Source organism: Carettochelys insculpta, chromosome 6 (genome assembly GCF_033958435.1).
Source record: "Carettochelys insculpta isolate YL-2023 chromosome 6, ASM3395843v1, whole genome shotgun sequence".
Classification (NCBI taxonomy): domain Eukaryota; kingdom Metazoa; phylum Chordata; order Testudines; family Carettochelyidae; genus Carettochelys; species Carettochelys insculpta.
Genome location: NC_134142.1, coordinates 65,162,324 through 65,183,094, shown reverse-complemented (window position 1 = coordinate 65,183,094; position 20,771 = coordinate 65,162,324). Strand labels below are relative to the sequence as shown.

At 40.9% G+C, this 20,771-nt stretch overlaps 1 protein-coding gene across 5 annotated transcripts in view; it reads left to right on the top strand.

The window, feature by feature from the left end:
* Window positions 1-14,864, top strand: part of RBM25 (RNA binding motif protein 25) — a 39,838-nt gene extending 24,974 nt beyond the window's left edge. For 4 of the 5 annotated variants that reach the window (XM_074997122.1, XM_074997123.1, XM_074997121.1 and 1 more), the window contains 9 exons: window positions 1,582-1,804; window positions 2,190-2,279; window positions 3,310-3,383; window positions 4,196-4,346; window positions 4,798-5,122; window positions 5,778-6,052; window positions 7,504-7,602; window positions 8,355-8,402; window positions 11,986-14,864. In XM_074997122.1, the coding sequence (XP_074853223.1) occupies window positions 1,582-1,804; window positions 2,190-2,279; window positions 3,310-3,383; window positions 4,196-4,346; window positions 4,798-5,122; window positions 5,778-6,052; window positions 7,504-7,602; window positions 8,355-8,402; window positions 11,986-12,078 (1,378 nt within the window). In that variant the 3' untranslated portion in view covers window positions 12,079-14,864. The remainder of the gene's footprint in view (window positions 1-1,581; window positions 1,805-2,189; window positions 2,280-3,309; window positions 3,384-4,195; window positions 4,347-4,797; window positions 5,123-5,777; window positions 6,053-7,503; window positions 7,603-8,354; window positions 8,403-11,985) is intronic. The other variant, XM_074997124.1, reaches the window with a different exon arrangement.
* Window positions 14,865-20,771: the final 5,907 nt, after the last annotated feature.

Here is a 20,771-nt window from a genome sequence, read left to right as displayed (position 1 = left end):
GCTCCCCCCACATCTGCTTCAGACCCCCCTCAAACCAGCTCAGGCTCAACTCCCCAGCCCTGTGTGGCCCTATTTCAAACCCCCCACTCACCACCCATGCATGGCTCCGGCTCACCCTGCACCCAGTTCTGGTTTCAGCTCGCTACCCCTCACGCGTGGATCCAGCTCAACCCCCTGGTCCCAGCTCAACTCATCCAGCTGGCTCGCCACCTGCGCATGGTTCTGGCTCAAACCCTCACCCCACCCCATGCGTGGCCCCAGTTCAAACACCCTGCGGCCCAGCTCACCACCCCCACACATGGCTCTAGGTCAACCGCTCCCCACCCTGTGCGGCTCCAGCTCAACTCCACCTCTCCCCTGCCCTGCCCCGCCCCATGGCCCTAGCCTACCCCAGGCTTATCCTCCCTGTGGCGCCCCCACCCCCACCCCCTGCAAGCCAGGCTTAACCCTCCCCAACTGCCCTCCTGCACCCCCAGGACTTACCTTGCAAAAGGAGCTCCAGGTGCTCCTACTTCTTCCTTGGCTGCAGAACATGCATTCCACTGGGGAAAAAAGCCACCCCCCAACTTACACGACTTACCCCGACGTACGTGAAATTCAGGTTACATAAGAATGCCTGGGAACACAACCCTCATATAAATCGAGGCACTACTGTATAAATGAAAGATAGTAACTTCTGCCCAGCAAGGCCTGCTCCTGCTTTTCACCAGGATTAACCTAACATATCTCTGTTCTGGGTAGCTGGGATAATGGAGTGAGCTTGTTTCAAACTGGGGTCCCTGCAAGTAGCACAAACTTTAGGAGTTACTTAAACTGTAAAACAGTGGCCTGAAAAATAAAGGGGAGTAATAGATTGGGCCATGTATGTGGCAAACTAGTAGAGAACATTGATCCTTGAATTTTAAATGCTGCCATATGTGCTTAATGACTCCAAGTTTATATTTGGACTAACAGGGTTTTAAGAAACAGCAAAAATTTACATAATCAACAGAATTCCAACAAAAACCTCTGTCTGGTTATTTTGTACATTAGTGAGAATTAACGCCACAGAAGGTACCAGTACAGTACTAAGGCTGCATTACTATTCTTCCGTCGGAGGTGCCATGGAAATGACGCGATTCAAAGCAGGCTAATGAGTTGCTAATGTGCATATTCAGCACCTCATTAGCATAATGGCGGCCATGTGAACAGACTTCAAATTGCAGATTGACAGTGAAGATGGGGGCAGCTTTGAAATAAGCACCTCACTTTGACATTCCCTTACTCTGATCTAGATCTCTGGGAGTAAGGGAATGTCGAAGTGGGGCACTTATTTTGAAGCTGCCCCCATGTTCCCTGTCAGTCTGCTATTCAAAGTCTGTTCATGTGGCCACTGTTATGCTAATAAGATGCTAAATATGCATATTAGCACCTCATTAGCCTGCTTCAAATTGCCCCATTACCATGGCACTTCCAAGGGGAAAATGGTAGTGTAGCAGCAGCCAAGCATTGTTAAATTGCATCCAGTACTTGTTTGTGCTTTTTGAAAGAGGAGATAAGCTAGCTGATTGTAGGCTTAATTGTTTTGGTTTTTGTCCTTAGAGAGAAAAGCAGAGACCGAGAACGTGAACGAGAGCGGGAACGTGAAAGAGAACGTGAACGGGAGCGGGAGAGAGAACGAGAGCGGGAAAGGGAAAGGGAGAGGGAACGAGAGCGGGAACGAGAAAAAGACAAGAAAAGAGACAGAGAAGAGGATGAAGAAGATGCTTATGAACGCAGAAAGCTGGAAAGGAAACTGCGTGAGAAGGAAGCTGCGTACCAAGAGGTATTTTGATAGACGCTTTTCAAACCATTCAAGTTACTTGGGACAGTCACTTCTGATGTCAGTGACTTTTCAATCAACTTGTTTCTTGGAGGTTGGTGGTTGTCTTAGAATAGTCCACTTTTTTCCCAACCCATATCTATTCATTTGGTGCTTGATGACAGGATTCAGAACACAAAGTTATACAAAATTAAATCAGCCTGGAAGGGGTTTCTGGCTCATTTATTCCAAGGGCTTAAATGATAAGCAGTAAATTTGTATATCTAGATCTTATTTCTTAGTAGTTTTGGAAACTGGTTTTCTCTGTTTTAAATGTTCTTGAGAATGAAAAGTATTTTATATATTTATATATATATATATATATATAATATAATTTTTTTTTTTCCAGCGTCTTAAAAACTGGGAGATTAGAGAACGGAAGAAAACTAGAGAATATGAAAAAGAATCTGAGAGGGAAGAAGAAAGACGAAGGGAAATGGTAAGCTTCACTAATTGCAATTGGTTTAAAATATTTTGTTCCGTGGTTGAATTAAAACTTGAGGCAGGGTTCTGAAATCATCTTCATATAAAGGGATACTATGAAATCTTCTGTAATGTATTGTCCCGCTTCCATCAACAGAATGCATGGATTTTTATGTACAGTCGCTTCAAGTTAACTAGCCGCATAATTGTGGTGGATGGCTTTTAAAAGCAGTGTGTTAGATAAGAGAGCCTAGAAAAATAAAGCTTGGTTGCCCAGGTGTAAAAGAAGCAAAACAGGGAGAGAGGTGCAAAATACCCTAGTTGTCTTACAGAGCATTGCACCTTCTCTATGAAATATTACAACTGTGGCCACCATACCCATCAAGTTTCAGCATAAACTTAATCTGTTTTATGAGATATAGAACATAAGTCAGATCTAGTCTGCTGGATTCCTCGTGGTATGCCTGGCATGTTCTGGTTCTGCAGAATTTGAGTTTTTCCTAAAAAAAAAAGGTTTTTGTCCTCTGCTGCATTTTGGCTCGTGCATGAGCACATGCTACAAAACACTCAAAAGGAGTATGTATACTTAGAAGTAGTCATTAGATTTACTTCTGTTGTTTAAACTTTCTGGTATCATAAAATGTCTAGATTAAATGGAACTAAACGCCCATTTTTAAATTGACACTCTCAAATCCATAAAAAAAACCCTGACTTTATTTGAAGAACCTTATTGTGGTTTTCTTACTTCGGATACAAGAATATTGACCACATGAAAGCTTCAAGATGTTAGATAATGAGAACTTCAGTGCTTGCCAGTGAAGGACATTTATCCTACCAGTCAGAGATGGACAAACATTAGTGAGTTGTCAAATTCTTACATGGGAGTAGGGGGATGATACCACTCCAAAAGCTCTCCATCTGCTGGCAGGGTGAATCAGTGTCTGAAAGCTCAGTCAGAGATAAAATGGAATTGGATGCCTATATTTTGTCTGGGAGGAAGGAGTAGAGACCTTTTATAGTAATGCTGATGTCTCTATCTGCTACAGGCAAAAGAAGCTAAACGGCTAAAGGAGTTTTTAGAAGATTATGATGATGACCGAGATGATCCAAAATATTATAGGTATGTTTGACTAAGGAACCAAGCAGGATAATCCAATCCATCTAGTGGTTTAATAAAATTATCTTATGGTGACTGGTAGAAGATAAGAGGCATGAGAGTGCTGGCAACTTGGCATTCACATACTGTGGTGAAGGGATCATAAGTATTTTGATTACCTCCTGGAGTTAATACATGCATGATTTGAGGGAACTGGGCAACACTTCACTGCATCTCATTGATTCATGGAGAATCCTTTTCTTCCCACACCTTCAGCGGAGATGAGAATATTGCATTAGGGTGAGACAGAAAAAGAAATTAAAGTAATCCCAGAACTGGGGATAAAGGAGGGAAAAGTGAACCAAAAGTTAATTCTCTGATTTTTATGCTGGGGCTGTGAATTATATTCGGAGTAATTTTAAGTCAAGGTGGTGAGACTACCTAAAAAATTTAAATTGATTGATTAAAATGGGGGGTGGGGATTATTAAGTATGGCTTTACTAAAGTGTATAGAATATTTATTCTTTTCCTACTTAATAAATGATCTCACTGAAACTGTAGGGTTTGTTTTTTTTTTCATTCAAAATTTCTGAAAGAGCATTTGTCTCTGCATGTCTCATCTGCTGAGCATAAGACTGATTCTTTGGAGTTGTGCAGTAGAGAATGAGAGTTGACATTTTAGCATGCGTCATCGTGAAAATAGTGGGCTCAGGATGCATTTACACACCTTGTGGTTTTACTTAGTGGAAAAATGAATGCAAGCGATTTACATGGCTAAGAAGGTTTTCGTTAGCGTATGCTTAAAAGTTTAAGAACAAAATTTGTGTTTTCTTCAGGGGCAGTGCACTTCAGAAGAGATTGCGAGATCGGGAGAAAGAAATGGAAGGAGATGAAAGAGACAGGAAGAGGGAGAAAGAAGAGTTGGAAGAAATCAGGCAGCGCCTTCTGGCAGAAGGCCATCCAGATCCAGATGCAGAACTGCAGAGAGTAAGCAACAACTTCTCTGACCAAAAAAAAAAATTGCATACATATCTTTGTAGTATTAGCTAAAGTTAAATTAGTACATATTTAGTAACTTAGAGGTTTGACTGATCTGGTGGTAATGTATGCTTTATTCATCCAAATGTAGATAAGGAAAGCTTTTTTTAGTTTCCAGTCTTCATGTAAGGATCATAAAATTGTTAATCTGAATTTTAAAAAAAAAAATCCTCCAGATATAATGGAGTTTGAAAGGTTATTCGGCTTTATGAGGATTATCTGATTATGAAAACATTAGTGTGGGTTGTGTATATTTTAGTTGTAAATAACAGATTATGTAGTGGATGCTTCATGTGGTAGAAGACAGGACATTCAAGTATGCCCTTTATCAGTCTTCCCAAATAGTACAACTTGGTTTTGAGAGGTTTTTTCCTTAGCTAATTGGAGTTTTTTATTTTAGATGGAACAAGAGGCTGAAAGGCGCCGACAGCCACAAATCAAACAGGAGCCAGAGTCTGAGGAAGAAGAGGAGGAAAAGCCAGAAAAAGAGGAAAAAAGGGAAGAACCTGAGGAAGAGGAGGAGGAACCGGAACAAAAGCCTTGCCTTAAACCTACTCTGCGACCTATCAGCTCTGCCCCCTCTGTTTCATCTGCTAGTGGCAACGCGACCCCGAACACCCCCGGCGATGAATCTCCCTGCGGCATTATCATCCCTCATGAAAACTCACCTGATCAGCAACAGCCAGAGGAACATAGGCCTAAAATAGGCCTTAGCCTCAAATTGGGCAAGTTGGCATTTCATTTCATTTTTTCTTGAGGGGTTCAAGAGAGAAGAAATCATAAGGTTGAGAAGCAAACAGTTTTCCAGATTATATTATATATTTGGGAGCAAAATTGTACAGCTTCATGTACCAGTTTGCCAGTACCTAGGATGCTCTTCCTGCTCACAGACAGTTTTCTTAATATATTAGCTGCTTCATCCAACATCTGAGAAGAAGAAAACGCATTTAGCATGCTAAGTGAGCAGTTTCCTAAAGAGTGCTCTACTAGTGAGCTGTGATTTAATATTTCGTACTTAAAACATCTTTTTTCCGATGACTTGTAAACAACAGACTGAAAACTAATTGAAATCTGTCCATTGACTTTAGGAGGATCTGGCCCAGGGTGCTTTACAAACACTATTCATAACACCCTTTTTAAAGACCAGCAAAATAAGGGATTGCGAGAGTCTGGCTTTCTCAGAGAAGCACAGTAATCTGATGACACAATCCAGACTAGAACAAGAGTCTTGACTCCTATTTCCTCTGCTCAGAGCATGAGAGAATAATTTTGATAGCATTATTCCTTATTTGAGTGTGAAGTTTACTGAGAAAACAGACAAAACAACCTTCAGTTGCAAATTACAAGTATTTTATTATTCTTTCCTGCCTCTCTTTGCAGGTGCCTGCAATAGTCCAAGCCAGCCCAATGCAGTGAAAAGGAAGAAGCTCCCTGTGGACAGCGTTTTCAATAAATTTGAGGATGAAGATAGTGATGATGTGCCACGAAAAAGGAAATTGGTCCCCTTGGATTATGGTGAAGAAGATAAAGGCTCCTCCAAGGGCAGTGTCAATACAGAGGAAAAACGCAAACATATTAAGAGTCTTATTGAGAAAATCCCCACAGCCAAACCAGAGCTCTTTGCTTATCCTCTTGATTGGTCTATTGTGGATTCAGTGAGTGTCTGTTTCTTCAATTTTAAAAGAGAGCTAATTTTTATTAGAAAACATAATCTGCCCAGTGATGCACCATAGGATTCACTAAAAAGACAAATCATTTGTCACCCATGAGTCAGATCAGTAGTGCTATCTTGAATCAAGCATGAAAGCTGAGGTTCAACTTCCTGTCCCCAAATAGTATCTACTGTGCAGCATGCCTCACTGTCTTATTTTTGTTCCTGAGCCGCTCACTTGCTGATTATGGAAAGTATATAATTGTTTTGTGATAGAAACAAAAGTCTGCTATAGGAACTTATAGTAGATGGTAGACTAACAGAAAAGTTTTGAGCATGAGCTTTCGTGAGCACAGACTCACTTCATCAGATGCTGGCCATGGACATCTGCAGGGCCAGGTATGAATAAGCCAGAGCAAGGCTGGGGATAACAAGGTTAGCTCAGTCAGGAAGGGTGAGGCTTACTACCAGCAGTTGATCTGGAGGTGTGAACGTTCACACCTCCAGATCAACTGCTGGTAGTAAGCCTCACCCTTCCTGACTGAGCTAACCTTGTTATCCCCAGCCTTGCTCTGGCTTATTTATACCTGGCCCTGCAGATTTCCAAGACCAGCATCTGATGAAGTGAGTCTGTGCTCACGAAAGCTCATGCTCAAAACTTTTCTGTTAGTCTGTAAGGTGCCACAGGACCCTTCGTTGCTGTTACAGATCCAGACTAACACGGCTACCCTTCTGATACTTGACATGGTGGACAGTGAGGCTTTTGACTTTCTCAGAAGTGAGAAGTAGGGATATTAACTATGTTATCAGGTTCCTGAGAAATAGCTTTTGATTCCTAGCAAGTTCATTTAGGTAATACAGGTTGCATGTCCCTGATCCAGCATGGTCAGGACCTGATAGGTCCCAAACAAGAGAATTTGCTGGACCAGGGGAGGTCCTGGGCTGCTTCTTCCAGGCAGCCTGCACTCCCAGAGGCTTGCCCCATCCTCATGCTCCCTAAAGATTCTGGCCTCTTCCCCATGCCCCTTGCAGTTGCCACAGGGTTCTGGCCTGAGCCACACAGACACTGGCTCCAGCTCTAGCCATGGCCTGGGCACCACAGATGCCGATTCTGGTCAGGCTTCTGGCCACCAGCCCTACAGATGCCAGCCCTTGGACTCTCCGGTCTTGGAACATCCATGGTCCTGCTGGAACATGCAATGTTGCCAAATGAAAGCATCCCAGATTTGAAAGGTACAAACTTAGCAGAAAATTTTTCTGCATTTCAGTGTTGGGCAGGTATTAATTTTAAAATATTGATTTGATATTATATAAGGTTGTTAAATCTTTCACTGGCGACTTGTGTTAGGTCCTCTGCATCATTATTAGTAATTGTCTTCTGGGTAGTCCTGATAGGCAGTTAGAATGGTGATAAATCTGACATAATTGGTATTTTCTTTTTTTCCCCACCCCCAGACATTAATGGAACGTCGAATTAGACCATGGATCAATAAGAAAATAATAGAGTATATTGGTGAAGAAGAAGCCACGCTAGTTGATTTTGTTTGTTCAAAGGTTAATATAATTTTCCTCTGAATAACTGTCTAAACATCTGGGCTTTGTTTACAGTTTGAGGAGACGGTGGCTGGAGAAGAAACATCTGAAGAGGCTATCGTTTTGTAATGTTGACCAGCAGTAAGCAGCCAACAGAGCATTAGTGTACATACTTGTTTACAAGCTAGCTCTGTTAGTACTGAAGGGTATGCATATACCCAAGGTGCTTTGCAGTCTGCTGCACACTTAAATGGATGTCTGTTAAGATCCTCCAAGGCAGCAGATAAGATTTTGCAGGCAAATTACAAAGCAGTTTTTATGCAGTTTCAATAGAAGGTGAAGATTAATCAATACATTACACCTGTTCACTTTTATAGTTAATTTAGTTTATTTTATATTCTCCCATAGGTCTTAATTTTCAGTTTGTATTGAAGATCCATCAGTGTTAGATACTCTTGGAGGGAAGTGGGAGGTTTTTGCTTTGAGTTCAGAAGAGTTACTTTTGGCACCTGAAAAAAATGCGGGAGGTATTTGGGAGTGAGGAATAAGCAAGTTAAGTAAATGTACTGGAGGTACTTAACCATGGTGATACTGATATCTGCCTCATTAGATTTCAAAGTTCATAGCTCATTAAATGAATGTGGCAGTTGCACTTGTAACAGGTTGCATATTTAGTCTAGGGCTTTTTTTCTGTTTGTTTGTTTTGGAGCTCTTTAATGAGTATAGTTCTTTAGTTCTCAGTATGTAGACTGAAAACCATTTGTTTGTTTCAGGTTATGGCTCATAGTTCGCCCCAGAGTATATTGGACGATGTTGCCATGGTAAGTTGAAATTGAATATCAGTTATCTTCTATATTTTTTTCCTCTTCATGCTTCCCTCTGCTCACTCATACCTGTCAGTTCTGATGTGTTTTGTTGCCGCCTATACATTATGTGGAAGCTAATAATTACAAATTCAGGATTTCTGACTTTGAGTTCTGTTGCATCTCTGCCAATGTTCATCAGTTACGGCCTCTCTCTCTGCAGCATTTTGGGTATAGCAGTTGGCTGCAAACTTAGGGTGAAGCAGAGGCACATACAATATGGTAGCATTATACAGTGTGTGTTCTATGACTGTGACAGATTTTCTTACTTGGAGCAGTGCAGGGTGTTTAATGTTCGGAAGAAAACTGGAAATGGGTGTACATTTCCAAAATACTCCCCTTCTATATTTCACGTGTCGGATCAGTGCAAGTGGACTGGCTCCACATCCTTGCCTGTGTGATTGACATATTTAAAAGTTATAAAACTGCAAATTTCTTCAGTAAAATTGAAAAGAAGGGTTTTGTTTCTTTGTGGAAAATACATACTTTTTACCTCTGTAGATTCTTGATGGGCAAACTGTTAAGAAATGGAAATGGTATACAAGCGAAGTGATCATTGGGAAATGAAGTAGGTATGTTAATGATTAACCAGTGAATTGTTAGGGCTGCAGCAGCCCTTGCCCAGCATGGGCAGTGGGGTGCTGGGGAGCAGAGGGAGGGGAGGAGGAGTGCTCCAGAGCAGTCAGGGCAGCCCCCATATGCAGTGGCCTGGAGGTGGGGCCAGGACTGTTGGGGAGGCTGCTCCAGCCCAGCCAGACTGCAGCGCTCCCCCCTGCCATGGATGGGGGCTGCTCTGATCCAGCTGGAGTGGCCCTGCCCGCAGTGTGTGCAAGTTGCTGAGAACCAGGGCTGTCCAGCGGGGCTGGAGCCACCCCCATCAGCAGCTGTGCTGTTGGCAGGAACACTGCAGCCCAGCTGGAGCAGCTCCTGTGTGCAGGGGGCGGGGGGGCACTGTATACCAGCTGGGCTGGAGTGGCTTCCCCAGCCTCTCTCCCCTTCCCATTTAATGGTTAACAGGTTAAGCCTGGTGTTTAACCAGTTAACTCATTAAACAGGATTTTACAATTCTAAGATGCGGGTGACACTCTTTAAGTCTCATGAAATTCCCCATCCTTAATTCCCTCCTATAGTACATTTCCATTGCAGAGATGGGAGAGGCAAATACTGTTGCAAGTTTCACTTTGTGTCATTACTGTTATCTCCAAACTAGCATTCCCTCTAATTTTTATGTCCATGGGTGGAATTGATGTTATGTGCACGAATGTGAAGATGATGTTCAATGCATCATGTTCATATTGGTGCACATAGCAAAAGTCAGTCTGCACATGGACACTTAGTGGGGAGACTGAGGCTGAGGAGTATGGGAGGGAGCTCAGGGTGGGGGGGGAATGAGGGGGCTGGGGGTGAGGGGTTTGAGGTGAAGTGGCCTCATGTCTGGGGCAGACAGTTGTCGTGTAGAGTTGAAGAGTGTGGGTGAGGGTTCAGGATCTGGGATGGGCTGAGAGAGAGGGTTTCGGGGTTCTTTCACAGCAGCAGCTCCTGGTCAGGTGAGAGGTGCCTCTCTGCCAACTTTTGGCAGCTCCAGCGAGGCTGGGCTGGGCTAGAACCAGGGGCACATCTCTCCTGGTTAGGACAGGTATATGCTGCTGGAGATGGTGGGGAGAACTTTGAGAAGGTGCCTCTCCCCGGCTGTGGCAGCTTCCTTCTGGGGCCAGAGGAGCATTCCCCTACTGTAGCCATGGCACGAAGCACACTCCTCTTCTTCTCTCCTCCCGCCCCACACAGGGAGCTGCTGGGGAGAGGAATGGCCTTGCTATGGGATTATTACACATCTGTATGGCAGCACAGCTCACAGGGACCCCTGGTCCCAACTGTCAGTCTTCCTACTCACAAATGAGAATTTATTCATGATATAGGTGAAGGGGAACAAAAACTAGATGTGGGTCAGCTCAAAAAGGGCATCTTATGGAAGGATCAGGAGCTGCATGGAAGAAATCATGAGATAGTTGGAGGAGCAGACAAACACAGCATCAAGGTGGGACAATGAGCCAACAAATTCATGAGAGAGTTAGTGGGCAGATGCAAAGTCACATGGGGTCGATTTAGAGAAACTTGAATTTTGATGTGGTGAAACAGATCCAGTGGAAGACTCCAGAAAAGCAATAGGGAGATCAGATTCTGGCTTTACTGGCCATGTTTTGTTCAGTGAAAGGGAGCGGATTGGATGTGGGCAACTCCAGAACACAGGCATCAGTAGTGTTTAGGTTGGGATTAATCGCTTATGAATAGAAGAAAGATTGAGGTTTGGATATAATGTGTGAGAAGGAGGACAGTTTAGCAGTGACCCTCCAGATGGCAGTTCTCTGTTAGGGGCGATATTGGCATGGTCACTTGTTGTGGAGATGGGGAGAAGAGAATAACACTGCTTTGTAGAAAACTTGTTGAGCCATAAATAGTGAGCAATCCAGTAGAACCTTAAAGATGAACACATTTATTCAATAACGAGCTTTCCTGGATAATTGGAAGAATTGGTTCTTACCCCTGAGTGCTCATGGCCTAATAACTTCATTAGGTTTAAAGTACTACAGGACTGCTTGTTGTTCGTGAAGCTGCAGACCAGTTAGGTGTAGCTTCACAGCTACTCAGAGCTTCCCCTCTGAGACTGAATCATAATCGTGCAGTCATTTTTGAAACTTTAAAATTCTGCACAACACCTGTGTTGATGGTGAAAGGAGAATTTGGGGACCAAGAAGTATGAATATTTATTAGTCCTAGGACACACACTGTGGATAAGTATGAAAGAAAGGTAGCAAGGCAAAAAATATGTGCCACTGCTCATTTACGTTGCAGAGATGATGCGTAGGTACAAAACTTGGATCCAGATTACAACACTCCCAAATTTCAGGAGGAAGCTCAGGGAGAAAAAAATCTTGGTTGGTTCCAGCCTAAAGATACAGTAAGTCAGCCACAAAGTTTAGATCTGAATCGGTACTCGCCCTTTGACTCTAATTGTCCCAGACTTCAGGGTTCTGATTCAGAGTTTGTTAGCCTTCTCCCTAATTTATGAATAAAATATGGTCTTCCCTAAAAGACTAAATGTAGCATTGATTATTTGGAAGTACAATAAAAGGTAAATACATATGATGTGAACCAGAAATCAGTTTCATGAAATAAGATAACTTTGTTCATTTCACTTTCAAACTGAAATACATGAAGTGATTGCAATCTGCCCCACAAATAAGAGGACCCTACCCATCTCATTAAACATATGTCTTTCTGAAAAATTTAGAAGCTGTTTAGTCTCACATGTTACTGGGATCTTATCACCCAACACTGAACAATAATGGACATAACTTTATAGTAGTAACTGAATATTGTTGCTTAATGATGGACAGTAATTTCACAACTCAATTTATTTTGCTCTCCAGATGTTACTGTGGTAATGTACACAGGAAAGAGATGTCTTTCTGCTAAGTTTTACTGTAATACCACTAATTGGAAACTCACTGTAACCTAATATATTTTTTCCCTCCACCTGTAGGTACTAGATGAAGAAGCTGAAGTTTTTATAGTCAAAATGTGGAGGCTATTGATATATGAAACAGAAGCCAAGAAAATCGGTCTAGTGAAGTAAAGCACTCTCCTTGCTTTTAGGGTTCCTTTTTTTTTCCCCTTCCCTTTTTCCATCATTCAAGAACTTTGATTTTTCTCTGTCCTCGGAGACCCTTGTGAGACCTGTATTTTTTTAATATAGAAAATGTGAAACAAATTTTGTCCTCCAATCTGTTGAGGCCACTCTGCCCCCTGTGGTTATTGGGGTGCAGTTACATGAATCCTGCATTGGTTCTCTTTATAATTCACCAGGTACAATTACTGGTATGTTTTATAAGATGCAGCTACTGTACAAGTCTCTGGTGATCTTGTTCTGCAGATCTGTTCCTTGTAAATATTAAAAAGACTCCCTGGTTTTGCAAAACATTTGCACTTAATGTGGAACTACAGCATACAGACTAAGAGAACTGATTTTACTGAAAGTGTTTCATCCTCTCTCCCTTCACTTTTTTTATTTAAAGAGTGATCAGAATAGAATTGAAATTAGAATTGTAAAAATTGAGTAAGTAGATGAAGCCATTTTACTGTATGTCTGTGTGCATGCTTGCAACTGTTTTGTCCCCCTCATCTGTTTTAGGGAGAGGAGTGGCCTCAAGCTTTTTTTTGGGGGGGTGGGGGTGTGTGCGTGCGTGTGTGTGGAGGGTCAGGAAAATGTTTTGCCAACACAGAAACTGGCCTGAGTCCCTTCTACAGATGCTCCATTTTTCCCCTCAAGGAAGTGCAGGTTACAGGATGCTTCTTGTTCATTGTTAGTTTTGAGGACAGGACTTCAGTGAGAACTGTTTGTTTAATACTTTTTTTTTTACCTAGGATTTCTTATACATCGTTATTTCATTTTAGCCCTTCCTTGATGGCCCTGCCTACCTCCAAAAATAGTCTGGATTTTTAAGAAATTACTTTTAAAATACTTTTTTTAAAATTTAGAAGAGAAATTAATAATGCCAGTTTAGGACATTCTGGGAAACAAAAGCTTGAAGAATATAATTAACCATAGCAGTTTATAAAACTAAATTACATTTTTCCAACAGCATTGAAGTCTGTTTTTCTGTACTGTTAAACCAGCCCTTGTTTTCTTTCCCGTCATTTTTTGTATGGTGAGCAGTCTGTATCAATGAAAGAGGGTGATATTTTCCTGCCTTGTCTGTATGGGATTTTTATAAACAAACAGATGCAGTATAAATGATGAGATGTACTGTACACGGCATTTTTTTATCTCATGCCCAGGTAAAAAGGCACTGGTATGCTATGAGCTGTATTGATTGCAGGATGAATGTTTTCCAGGGAGCAAAACTCAAACAATTTTAATTTTTAATGCAATTCTTAACATCAGACAAATTAAGTACAGTTGTTCAAGTATCTCTGTAATTGTATTTAACTGAAGGATACAGGTTTACCTGTTTAGAAAGCATAACTGTGACCTTGAGTTACTAGATTCTTTCATCTTAAGAGGACATTTGAAAACACTGTTCTTAACAAACGGGATCGTGTAAAGGTTCCACCATGTAAATATTTCAAATATTAAAAATGTATATATTTGATTTGGGGGCTCCGATTATTTTGGAGTGTCATGCAGCATGACATTTTATTTATCAAATCTGTTCAAGGGCAGGAACCAGAACAAATATCCGCAGAAGTTTTTTTTTCCCCTTTTCTGTATGGGCATAATAGAAGTGTACGCCTGCACATGTGTCCTAAGTTCCCCTTTTGTATCCCTTTGAATTTGTATACTTAAAGCGTACTCTTCTTTATTTAGGTTGTAATCTAATATTGTTTTATGTTGTGGTTTAGTTTGTTCTTGGATTTTTTAACCACATACCCACACACATTCCAACCTACTCCACATGAACTTTTGCTCAGCCTATATGACCACCACTTGATACTACTGCAGTGACACTGTTTCTCTCTCCTCATCCACCTTCTTCTGGGGCTCTTCCAGATGCTGATGAAAGCTGAAGGTATGAATTCAAGGTGGGAGTGAAAAGAGAAGAGGGGGAGGAGAGCTTGTTGAACCTAAAAATTCAAGACCTTTGTTCCCTCGAACACAGTCTTCACATCTCTACCCTCACAGTACTATAGCAGGGCAAGTTGAATAGAGCTTTAATGCCAGGCAAACATCACTATGAGACAAGTATTTTATTCAAACATTCTAGCAAATTATGAATCTTGAAGGTAGATCTCTGCTTCACAGAACTCAATCATCCAGTAGGGTTGCTCTGCTTACCTGCCTATTAAATTATGCTTATGAATTTGGTGAATGCTTGTGTACATGCTTCCTAGAGAAATTGAATGGAATGGAGGTCTGGACAAGACTTAAGTAAAATTTAAATTGGAATGTTAAGCAAATATGGATTAGTTGGGTAAATAGTATTTAGAAGTGTGCAAATTATTGCATTAGTGGTTTATTTGGAAATTGGTTTTAAGGAAGTTGAGAATTTATAGCTCTATTTGTATTTGGTGGTAGGGAGTGCACAAGATCAGATATGTGCAGGTTCACAACTGATTTTTTCCTCCTTTCAGAATGCAACACTGACTCTAAAGCTTTTATACTAGTGTTGCATGTTTCTTGTTGAGTATGTAATGTAACAGAAATGTGGTTTACCATTGAAACTAGAGTTTTACTAAGCTGTTTTTCACTTATATAAAGGAGTAACATTCCAGTTATGAACATACAAAGATCAATACTCTGGTTATGGTTGTGTTTGTGGACTTCAGTCTTATTGGATTTATGTAAACATATTTATGAAAATGATCAGTTAGTGTTTGAAAACATATTTATGATGTTCCATGGGTTTTAAAAACTCAAAACACTAAATGGAATTGACCTTAGATACAGAAATAGATGAAATACTATTTGCTAGAATGGCTTTCAGAATAAAATAATTATTAATAGCAGTGCACAATTCTTAATATAGAATGTCTCTTCAATGTTCTTTGAACATGTAGAGACAGGATTGTTTCAAAATGCAGTTACAAAAGAGTTTCTACAGTTGATTGTGTAACCTATTGAGAAACAAGGTGGGGGAAGTAATATTTTTTTATTGGACTGACTCCTCTTTATTCAGAGTTCATTTTGCCCAGTTTCTCTTTCTCTCAAGATCAACAGAGCTACAATAACAGTGCACAAGCTATTTTGGTGGACATTTGACATTCACTGACCGTTCTCAATTTTTATTCTCTGAACATTGGAAACTTGGGCTTGTTGAACATTACAGTGCTGATATGTCAGTACAGTGAAGATTATTAACTATACATTTGTCACAAGATGTTTTGATTTAACTGCCCGATAAATTGTTATGGAAATTCAGTGTGGCATGCATAGCAACACCTCAAGTACTTGTTCTTGTAATGGGATACATCTCACTGTGGTAAAACTTCAAGAAAAAAATATTTTTGTGTTTTTAGAAGCAGTAGGGGTCCTTGGTCATGGATTAGGGCATTACAATTTTTTAACTTCTGTGCTTTTAAAAAAAAAAAAAGGCATACAGATGTTCTGAGTATTCTGATGATAAACCCAGCAGCATTAATTCCAATGTAAAATATACCACAATCATCCTTGAAATGATCAGGGATCTGTGCCCTTTTATGAGAATTATGGTGCCTAGTAGTAAGGAGAATCTTCTTCAGGTGTAGCACCCATGTGGCCCCTAGACCGTCTGTCAGCATTTCTGAATGTTCCAAGGGAGGAGGCTATAAAAGAGGACACTGCGCCCTCTACCACCTCAGTTCCTTCCAACTGCTGCACTAAACAGAAGTTCTGTGTATAGCTTTTAGTATTTAGGTTGATTTAAGGAAAGCTGGTTCAGAAGGTTGGTTCTGAGATAGTGGAATAGCAGTCAGAAGTCACAGCTTCTGGATTTTCCAAGATGTTTCATTCGCAGCTGTCTTCCTGTCAGTAGATTATCTCACTAGGTGTCTAGGAGAAGGCAACTTTCCTTTTGGGTGGTCAGCTTAGCAGATTTTCATGCCCAGAGCATGCAAGAACTGGCAGAACAGACTACTACCACTTCTGCTTCTTTAAGAAACTCTTGCTGCTATTCTGTTTTATTTTGAAGGTTCATGGGATCCAAAGACCAAGAGCCCTATTTCAGCCCTGCTGTCTTGCTTATAGCAAGACTAACTTACGTAGCAGTCCCAAATTGTTGGGATCTTTGCTGGCTTCCATTCAGTTAATTAAAATGTCAAGGGTTCGAAGGCACCATTGGTAGAAAAGAGCTGAGTGCCTGCTGAGGAACTAAGAGTTGTTTGAGTTCCAACTGTACTGATTCTGAAAAAAGCTGAGGGTGAAGGTGGCCAGTGTTAGCTATTCCAGATCGTATACGATAGACTAATCCGATCCACCCAATTCAGACGTAGCCTCTGTGCTTCTGACTTTCAAATCCAAATTGTTTTTGGGTTCCACTTCAAAGTCCAGAGTTGTCTAGCTGAGTATTTTTCTGGTCTGGTTCTCTCCAGGCTTATGATACCAATGCCTCCATCCTTTCTTGTTCTAGCACCATCCTCACATCCAAAGAGTGTGTTAAACAGTGGGGACTGATGTGCACCTTCTTGTGTCTTAGTGTTCCTTAGATCTGACTGATAAGCTGATGAGGAAAAAAGTGTTGTTCAGGTCTGCAATCTTCAATTGAAGAGACTAAATTTCCTCTGCTTTTCTCCTTTCTCCAAATCTGTCTGTGCGACTATCTCTTAACACTCTTAAGAGATCTCCCTAGAGATTTTTCTTGCCTTTTATTTCTCTTTACCCTGCCGTTCAATTGCTGTCTCTGGTGCTGTCTATAAAGGATTGAGGGTTGGCTCCAACTTAGAGGATGGGAATAATTAAAGCCAGTTCATCCTGAGGTATGCCTCTCAATCCTTTTATTTCTTCTGTGTTTGTATTTTGGGATCCCAGCTATTGGAGAGATGTGGTCTCTCTGTTTGGCCCAATCACAAGAATTTTTGCCTCAACTTTATGGATGGAGAGATGATGGTGTTTCATCCATTAAGGATCCAGTTACCTGTCCTCCGATCCAGCTGCTCTGGGCCACTGACAGCTCAGACAGTTGTATCTGATAGTGCCTCTTTAAGCAGGAACACATGGATATCTACTTTTGACCTGATTTGACACCTCATGAGCACATGGGTATAGCACTGCTTTCTCCCTTTCTGAGGATGTGCAAAAATTCCACATTGAACCTACCTGTTGTGAAACAAATCTTCCATTGAGTATTTGACATTTTTGGTGCTATTCCCACAAATAGGGTGATGTGTTACTAATGTTTCCTCTACTCTTTTTCATCTGAGGCATATGCAAACGTGCAGTACCAGTAGAAATAAAATACCTAGTTGTGGGCACTCTGCTAACCATTCAGGTGGTATCTGAATCTCTCTTGAGTGGTGGCACAAATGCACAGGTTACAGGGAGCACTGACTTCTACTATCCTTGGATAGTCTCAGAGGGGTAGCCATGTTAGTCTGTAGCTTCACAAATAAGTAGTCCTGTAGCACCTAAGAGACTAACAAATTCCTTAAGAATTGAGTTTTTATGGATAAAACCCATTACCTCCAGTTATTGGAGCAGCCAGTCTTTTTCTTAGGTATTTTGCAGCCTGCTAAGACTGATTAAATCCTGCTTCCTCTCAGCCTATTTTCAGGAAAGCAGATGCTGTATCCTATTCCATCTGAAGGATTTTCTTCCCTCCATACATATCGTATGCCAAATTTCCTGGTTGTGTGCTGCTGCCAATAACGGTTTAGGTGTAGCAGAGCTTACTCTGCCCCCACTGATTTATAGGGGAGAAAAAAAAATACAGTTAAGATTTTTCTTATGGTTAATTACCAGCCAGTGAGGACCAATTAACAATTCCACTTGTGGGAAAGCTTGGCTTTCTTTGTCCAGCATTTGCTATATGATAAAACAGTGGTGTGGTGCTCTTCTGGTAAGACAGAATATCTTCTGAAGTTTGACTCTTCCTCCAGTGCTCTTGCATCCACAGTTAAGTTGAGGAGTCATGCTTATGTCCCTTTGTCTTTTCTGGCTGAATTAAGACAGAAGATCATCCTCTTTGAAAGGCAGATATTTTCAGCAAAAAGACTGACAAATTGTTGGCAAAATTTAAAAGCAGTCAAATCCACTGCTCTTTGCATGGGTTTTCAACCCTGCCTCAGGAAGGGACTGTTTACTCTTTTTGATATTGGAACAATGTCACCCTCAAGTGTCTGCCTGTTTTTCTTCAAATCTGAGATGTCAGCAACAGCAACCCCTAGCCTCATTTCAAATCCAGCATAAAATGAAGTATTTCAGATCTAGACCTAAGACGAAACACCTGCTTCCTTTTCTTTTTCTTTGAACACCAGGCCTCAAATTTGATGTGAGAATCACGCATCAGTCTGTGAGCAGCTCTCTCTCTTCATCTGGTGTCAGGCTAGCCCAGTTCATCCACAAATGGATGCTGATTACAACCAACTTATAGCCTCCATTAGTAATTTCTAGTGTCCATATCATTCACTTCAAAAGACTGTGTGTTCTCTTCCTGTTCTCCCACTATCCTCTTTTCAGGGAACCCTCTCATGAAGCTATTCTACTCAGAGTTCCATGAGCTGCTCCACATAGGAGCAGTAGAAGTAGTTCCAAATATCTGTGGGATCAGGAGTTCTATTCCAGAAACATCCTGATATAGGGGGGAAAAAAATAGGTGTTTTCTTAAAACTAAAATTGGACAAGTTCAAAACTAGAACTTAGAGGTATGTTAACCCTGACCTCCATAATTGTCATTTGCATCTATGGATTGCTTAGCCACTCTCCATTTTAGAGGGTGCTTACTTTCCTATGTCTACCTGAGATGGTCATTGAAGATACCTGTTTCGTGGTGATGAGATGCAGTTTCCAGTACAAGGTGCTTGTTTGGGCAGCCCACTGGGACCATAGGTCCCAGTTGTCTTTTAAAAGTGCCTTTCTGTGGTAACAGTACACATGAGAAAATGATATATTTTTGTTTACCCATGTTATTGCTTGTTAAAAGGATCAGTCACTTCATCACATTTACATTGTCCCTCTTTTCAGCTCCAGGCCTGTTTCTAAATGTCATAAATGATCTCTGTCAAATTCAGAGAATTCTTTTTATAGATTCTATCAAGTGGTTCTTGATAGCAGGGAAGACTTTTTTCTTTGAGTACAGTTTTCAAAAAGTAGAGAAAGTGGTTTTGCTAATTGGAGCCTGCCAATCCCAGGAAGTGATTGATTCTCTTTCTGGATCTCTTGGGTTTAATGGTATCTACAACAAAGTAACATTTTTCATCTCAGAAGCAAAATGAGGCAGCCTTGAATGTCTTGCATCTACACACGTTAGTTGGATAGTCTTAAACGTGTACTGTCACCATGGTTCAGGATGTTATAAATGCCAGATGTTCCCAGAGGCAACCTGTTCAATCCCACTTCACCATTGGTCATTATCACATCAGATACACTCTCATACGAGAGCCTGTTGATATCCATTTACAGTCTGAGATCACTGTTTCTCAAGCACAGACGTTGTAATAGCTGTATTTGAAACTAAAAGCCATTCATTTGCCCCAGTACGTTTCCTTTTTTGTATAAAAGAGGAAAGATCATTCATTTAATGTCTGACAGTTCAGTTGGTGTGTTTTATATGAACAAAGGAGGAGTCTCATTTTCCAAGTTACATGCCAAAGTGGTCAGAGTATGGAACAGGTACATTCCTTGTCTTATGTAGTAGCCATGCATTTAGCATGATCTGGAAAAAGGAGTTAAAAGTGGTGGCAAAGGTTGCAGATGATACAAAATTGCTCAAGTTAGTCAAAGCCCAAGCACACTGCAAAGTGCTTCAAAAGGATCTCTCAGCTCTGGGTGACTGGAAAACAAAAAGGCAGATGGAATTCAGTGTTGAAGATGTGAAGTAATACACATTGGAAAACATAATCCCACCTGTGCATATAAAATGAAGGAGTATACATTAGTTGTTTCTTCACAAGAGACCGTGGAGCCATTGTCATTAGTTCCTCGAAAACATCCACTCATTGTGCAGGTGGCATAAAATGTTGGGAATCATTAAGAGAAGGATCAATAAAAGAAAAAATATCATGTTGCCTCTTTGTAAATCAATGGTATACCCACATTTTGAAGACCGTGTATAGCTGTGGTAATTTCATCTCAAAAACAATGTTAGAACTGGAAAAACTCAACATTTTAATTGAGGAGAGATTTAAAAGATGGACCTTGCAGCTTGGAAAAGAGAACACTTGGAGGGGATTATGATAGTGGTCTATAAAATCAAGACAACTACGCAGAAAATAGAGACAGTATTCACTCAACACAAGTCACAAATGAAATTAGTAGTCAGTAGGCTTAAAACAAAGTGTTTCTTCTCATAAGGCACAATCAACCTGTGAAACTCTGCTAGAAGATGTTATGAAGGTCAAAACTACAACAGGGTTAAAATCTAGATAAGTTCATGGAGGATAAGTCCATATACAGCTATTACCTGAGATGGACAAGGATGGTGTTCCTAACCTCTGTTTACCAAAAACTGGGAATGGGAAACGGGATGGATTGCTTGATGATTACCTGTTCTTATTTCCTCTGTGGCACCTGGCATTATCCACTGACAACAGGATGTTGGTCTAGATTGACCTTTGGTTTGATCCAGTATGTTCATTCTTAATGGTCTCATGAGCAATGTGCTTTGCAGGTAGTCTCAGCAGGAACAGTTTTTAGATTCA